This window comes from Pavona decussata, unplaced genomic scaffold (assembly GCF_977016875.1).
Source record: "Pavona decussata unplaced genomic scaffold, jaPavDecu1.1 SCAFFOLD_234, whole genome shotgun sequence".
Taxonomy (NCBI): Eukaryota; Metazoa; Cnidaria; class Anthozoa; order Scleractinia; family Agariciidae; genus Pavona; species Pavona decussata.
The window spans coordinates 1062501-1068650 of NW_028145639.1; the positions used below are offsets into that span (position 1 = coordinate 1062501).

At 38.0% G+C, this 6150-nt stretch overlaps 1 protein-coding gene across 1 annotated transcript in view; it reads left to right on the forward strand.

Annotated features, from left to right (window-relative positions):
* Nucleotides 1–4561, forward strand: part of LOC146458025 (eukaryotic peptide chain release factor GTP-binding subunit ERF3A-like) — an 11778-nt gene extending 7217 nt beyond the window's left edge. Inside the window, exons 2-3 of the mRNA XM_085091224.1 lie at nt 2661–2827; nt 4296–4561. Coding sequence (XP_084947350.1) covers nt 2698–2827; nt 4296–4339 — 174 coding nt within the window. The 5' untranslated portion in view covers nt 2661–2697 and the 3' untranslated portion in view covers nt 4340–4561. The remainder of the gene's footprint in view (nt 1–2660; nt 2828–4295) is intronic.
* Nucleotides 4562–6150: the final 1589 nt, after the last annotated feature.

Here is a 6150-nt window from a genome sequence, read left to right on the forward strand (position 1 = left end):
ATATTGTGTGTCGTCTATAATGTATTTATGTTGCATTTTTTGGTTAATGGCAAAATAAACGAATTGAATTGAATTGTTAGGTAGGTGTCCCCAATTTGCGGTATTGCAGCAAGCTAGAATCACTGACACATTAATAAAGCTATTATCATTATCATTATCATTATCATTATTAATTGAAAAGCTCATTGCATAATCAACCTATGGTGCTTTAGCTCAGATTTACTAATTTTTGTTGTTGTTGTTGTTTTGTATTTGGCTTTGAATTCCTTCAGGAAATGTTGCCCCATTATTTTATCAGTTTCTTTCAATTCATGTGCAAAGTTACAGTTATAGATTAGGGTCATAATTAAGCTGCATGTACAATAAGTTTTCCTTTCATACTATATCTGATAATGTGACAGGGCAAAAAATTTGAACTTTGTGTTGTTACATGATTTGAATTAAATTTGCATTTATTTTATATGCATATCAACTTGCATTTTATAACAAAGTAGAGAAGATAAGTATTTAATTACAATGGTGTTAGCATGGAATGAAAATGTACAAGGTGTTGTAAAATTGAGGTCACAAAGGCTCTACTAGGCCTACAGTTGAACCTGCCTTTACTACCACTTCTCATTAGCGACCACTTTTCCAAAATATCAAACGTTTTTAAGTCAAATCACTATAGATGCAACCTCTCGTAGGTGACCATGCACCTGTTGTAAGCGATCACCATAAGCGACCACTTTTGGAGATGATTGTTTAAAAACTTCAATTGTTGGCGACTACTTGACACACAATCTTTTGTATCTCTCAGTGGCGGAAATTGAAAAATGTGTCGCTGTAACATATTGGCCACATCATTAAAGCAGACGCTGTAAATCTCACAGTCAGGGTTACTGGAAGTGTTTCCGTTATAGCTTAGCATTGAAACAAAAATAAAATACACATGCACTATGCTGTACACTGAAATAAACTTTAATCAGATTGAATCCCTTGTAGGAGAGTCCAGCGTGTTGAACTGTTGTGCGGTGTGTAATGATTTAATACTTAATGTCAGTGCACGTTTTAAGCTTTAACTACGCATGGCCTCTGAGAGAATAAAGTGTGTCAAACTGTACTGCAGCAGTTTATTGCTTATCAATGCACAAGTGTGGGATTGCTTTGCAACCTACAGGCCTGCTGGTGTTTTTAATGCTTGTAACCACGTACACCTCAGGTTTTATAAAAGAGTTGTTAACTGTTTGCTTATGTTCTGTTCCCTGAAAAGTTTAGACAGCACCACCAGGAGTAATAAAAGAGTCAAGTTTCTTTCACAAGAACTGTCTCAATCGCTGTATTAAGTAATTTGTGAGATACAAACAATAATCACCAAAGACCCTAAGATTTTTTGCCTAGAATAATTTTGGACCAGTCTTAACATACTTGTAGCTAAGAAAAGTTATTACTATGGGTTTCGATAAGCACTAGCACATGGGGTATTTTTAAAATAAGTCAGTGATGAGGTTCCTGCTGTTTGTCCTTGTATCACAGCTGGTCATTCTTAAGCACAAGTCCATTATCTGTGCAGGGTATAGTGCTGTTCTTCATATTCACAATGTCATAGAAGAAGTTTCATTTGTGGTAAGATGATGCTATTTATATCATGTTGTTTACCATGTCTGTGTTTGTTACTATTAAAACATTAGATGAGGGTGGGTGGGTGGGTGGGTCAGTCAGCTTCAAAGTCAACCCAGACTTCTTGTTTTGTTTTTTCTCAGATTTGATTTATGGTTTGCTCCCAAGTTATTTCAAAACATGGCCCCATAAGGGGTGAAAAATACAAAATTCGAGACCCAACACTAGCATTTCTTGTGGTAGCCTCCAACGCAGGTGTTTTTAGGGGAGTTGTTTGTAATATATCAAACACAAGGAAAAGTGTTTCATCCAGTTTTCAAACAACCAGAAGTGGGGTGATAAAACGGTGCACAGCAGAGTTTTCTTAACCAACTTTGAGGCATTTGGAAGTACGATGCATGAAACAATCTTTTGAGTGTTTCCAAATTTTATGATAATTAAGATCACATTTCCAAACCTCCTTTACGGTAGTGATTTCCTTTGTTTTCTCTTCATGAATTAGTATTAATGCGTTTGACATGGGGTAATACGACTCCCTTTAAAATGACTGCATGGGAGGCTATTCTTGTGCAAGCCTTTTGCGAAGTTTCTTAGCTTTGTGAAATAAAGTAATTCATTGCATGAAATCGAGAATGCAAGACAACGAATTTGGCAATAATTTTAGACCCATATTCTTTGTTTTAACCGGAAGATTTGTTGAAGAAAACTATGGAAAATGCAGTATAATGTTTTTGAAACGAGTGTTTGGTTTATCAACAGAGTTGATAACTAAAGGTAAATTGGCCACCGTAAAGAGATTCGAGTGCTGACGTTTCAAGCGTTAGCCCTTCGTCAGAGTGAATCGAAGTAACGTTGTGGCCTTTTGCAAACAATTAAGCAAACAGCCTAAAATTCTGCATAAGGAAGTTTTGCTACCAGCCATTTGGTTTTGACTCGACCCATGCTTAGGTAAATATCACTTCTTCCTGTCATTCAGAGGCAGCTGACATTTCAGACTATTTACTTTCACGTCCTCATTTGATTTGTATTTAATTGTTTGTTGATTATATTCTTGAATTTAGGTTTTAATAGATCTAATCGACAAAAAACAGGAAAAGAATGAAGCAAAGACCAAGACTTATCAAACACGACCAGGTGGCCATTGCACAGTTACAAACAACAGGAGTTGTCTGCATAGAGAAGTTCTCTGACTTTCCACAGATGGGTAGATTTTCTCTCAGAGATGAAGGTAAGAATTTCCAATTTCAGTGGCCCCGCTATGTTGAACGAGAAGTTTGGCTATAAAAGGGCAAGCACCTCCTTCCTTTCACACCTTTGTCGAGTGAAATGCAAATTTAGATTTCGTTCAGTCCTCTGAAAAAATGTGCCTGAAAATTTAATAATATAACCACAGCAATATAAGACATCGGTGTTTAATTCGGTTAACAGGGTTTATTCCGAACACTAAGCCGATTTTATCAGTAAGGGTCCTGGAAAAAGATCCATTGACATTCCAATCCTAGCAGTATGCAGGATGTTTGTCCCATGAACTTAGGTAAATGGCCTTAGCTCCCACGAGTCTCCTGCAGCTCAGTGGTAGAGCATCCGAACTAGTAATCGGAAGGTCTTAGGTTCGACTCCTGATAGGAACACTCGGATTTCCTTTTTTCGAGTTTGCCTGTGTCACTCACTGAAAAATACATCATTCTCAAGACGCATGTTGTTTGTCCGTTGTTTACGCTCTGATGGTTGATTGGCAACTGAAGGTGAGAATGACCTGGCCAGGCTCATTTTATACTGGAATTTCTTGTTTAAAACGAAAATTAAAAAAGTAACCACAGGTAAACATCAAAAAGATAAAAACAATAACATGGGGGCGTTCTAGTCCACGGGCACAATTGCACTTCACACAAATTGACTTCCAAATCTGCACATCGTTCTGGTTATAAACATTCTTAAGGGCATTATAGTAGTAAAGCAGGTTCTTTCGGGGAGTCGAGGAAACGTTCCTATTACGTAATTGATTTTGGAACGCATTCCAGATTTGGGACGATCTGACAAAGAAGGAGTGTTAACTACCTTCTTCGCTCAAAGTCATGAAAAACGTCTAAATATTTTATGAGTCTGCACACCAAAAAGCTATACCGTAATTGTATTTTTGTATTCAGTGAGACCTAAGAGATGTAAATGTTGTCTTCAGGGTTATGTCCCTTGAATATAAGAAAGGGGGTGCTGTGTTACCCGAATTTAACTTATCTGTCCACCATACCCCCACCCCCACCATAAATAAACGGCATCAGTGAAATGTTTGAAGACACTTAACAAAATACTTGAGGGTTGGGGTAGGATAGGTTGGGTTACCCTGTGATGAACCTGGTATCCCAGCCAGTGAAGCAGTTGTATTGCTCCTAATCTGGTATAGAGATACTAGCACTGGCCTGGACTCAGTTGTCAAAGCCCGATTAAGTGAATTAAGTGGATTAACGTGAACTTTGATTCGAGTTTAATTACTAATCAATGAACACTTTCAAGAGATTTTTCAATTAGACGTTTCTTTACCACTAGTTTAAATTAGCTTTTGTTAAAAAGCATTTTTTTTAATGTGCGAGATGAAAACCTCGCTTAATTTTTAATCGGTTTTTGAACAATCGGGCCCTGATGGCTTAACTAACTGGCCAAAGTAATCTAATTTCTTCGCTCCCGTTTTCTTTTATCAGGCAAAACCATTGCTATTGGGAAAGTGTTAAAACTAATCGACTAAAACGAATGAACTGCAGCCTTGAGACGTTTCTTGAAACAGCGTTGGCTGGCTCAAACAAGTTTATATACACCGAACCACATGCAGCTCAAGAATCTTTGTGTCTATATGAGCAGTTAAAGTCAGCTGGAATCAGATACGGACTGATTTCAGCTCGGATCTCAGAGCTGACATCGTGTCATATTCCCCTCAGTTGACACGATGCGAATAAATAAATTAATAAATGGACGTCGTATTAAATATTGTTTGCATAGCTACTTTCTAACAATTTTTCAAGTTGCACTGTATGCCGTTTAGAGGAAGGCAAGGTGAAAGCACAAGGCTTGGCAGGGAGAAAAACTCGAACATTTTTCTTTTCATTCGAATCTGCGAAGAACAACTTCTCACAGAAATAATTTACGGGCTCCAGTAAAGAGATGGCCGTAACAAGTTTTGCAAGAAAACTGTTAGAGTGAATGGATATTTATATTTTCTACAAAGGAGTTGAACTGAGAGCACGTTCTTTAGTCGTTTTCTGTTGAAATTTATTGTGGGCGTGGTTGAGTCCGCGAGGAGAAAGTTCAAAGTACCGCTGCTTAACGTTTAGCCTGGTCATGCTTCAGGATTTCATCCACAGACTCAAAAGTCGAAAGATTTACTGTAGATTTCTAGGGTCCTGAAGTGTGACGTCACAAACGTTAAGGATTTGTACTAATATTTCACCGCCAAATTGCAATAAGATGCTGATTTTTGGCAATTAGGCATTTTTCATCATGCTCTTTCACAAGATCTTAGCAAATCCAATAATTTCATAAATAAAGTTTTTGTGACGTCATCATTAGAGAACTCTGTTGTATTAGGAAGGACTGGTACCTATGATGAGTAATTAAAAAGTTTATTGCTTTAACAGATAGATTACCGGTATTCACAGCTTAACAATATTTTATGCGTGCCAGAAGCTAAGTGTTTGTTATTATATGACATGGTTTTTAAACGGTTGTAATAAATAACGTAGCTTTGTTGTGCATTTCTAACATGTTTTATTTTTCTCGCAAATAAAGATTGTTGAAACACCTTGTGTCCGAGAGAGTGAATCTCTAGATTTTCCCTTTTCCCAGCAACCACTACAAGCATCGAAGAACAAAAATTCCTAAAGAGTGCTGAACCGAGCCTCTATCCGTACTGAACTTGTACTATTGCCGTCATAACTCTCTGCACCAAATTAAGGCCAGAACGTCAGCTAGCTCAAACGCGCGGCTTGTTATTTCCAACGTGGGTGGGGGGGGGGGGGGGGGGGCCTGGGGAGTGGAAACGAATGTTTGATTTTATCAACAGAGCACGACCACCCGCTAGCCAAACATTAAGAGGACTCTGGGAACGAGATTGTCAACAGAATGGATAAGGTCATTTGGCCACCGTTTAGAGATTTGACAGCTGACGTTTCAAGCGAATCTAAAGCTCTGATGAAGTGCTAACGTTCGAAACGTCAGCACTCAAATCTCTCTGTTGATAAAACCAAACATTCGTTTGTAGTAACTTGTGGTATGATATTAAACACGTCTTGTCCACACAAAACGCCGACTATTGCCTTCGGCTTGTAAACCTGAAGAAAGTTGCAATGCCCAACGATGCGAATTGTTTTTGTCAATTTTAAAAACCTGCAACCCATCTCTCATTTCTTAATTCTTTCATCCGCAGTTCAAATATATTGATTTCATATATTTCTCTTTCATCACTTTACCCCTATGGGTTTCTTATGAATCTACAAAATGAGCAGCTCGGCTGGCAATTATAATGTCTACACTCTGCAAGACCACAGCAACAAATCGATGAGT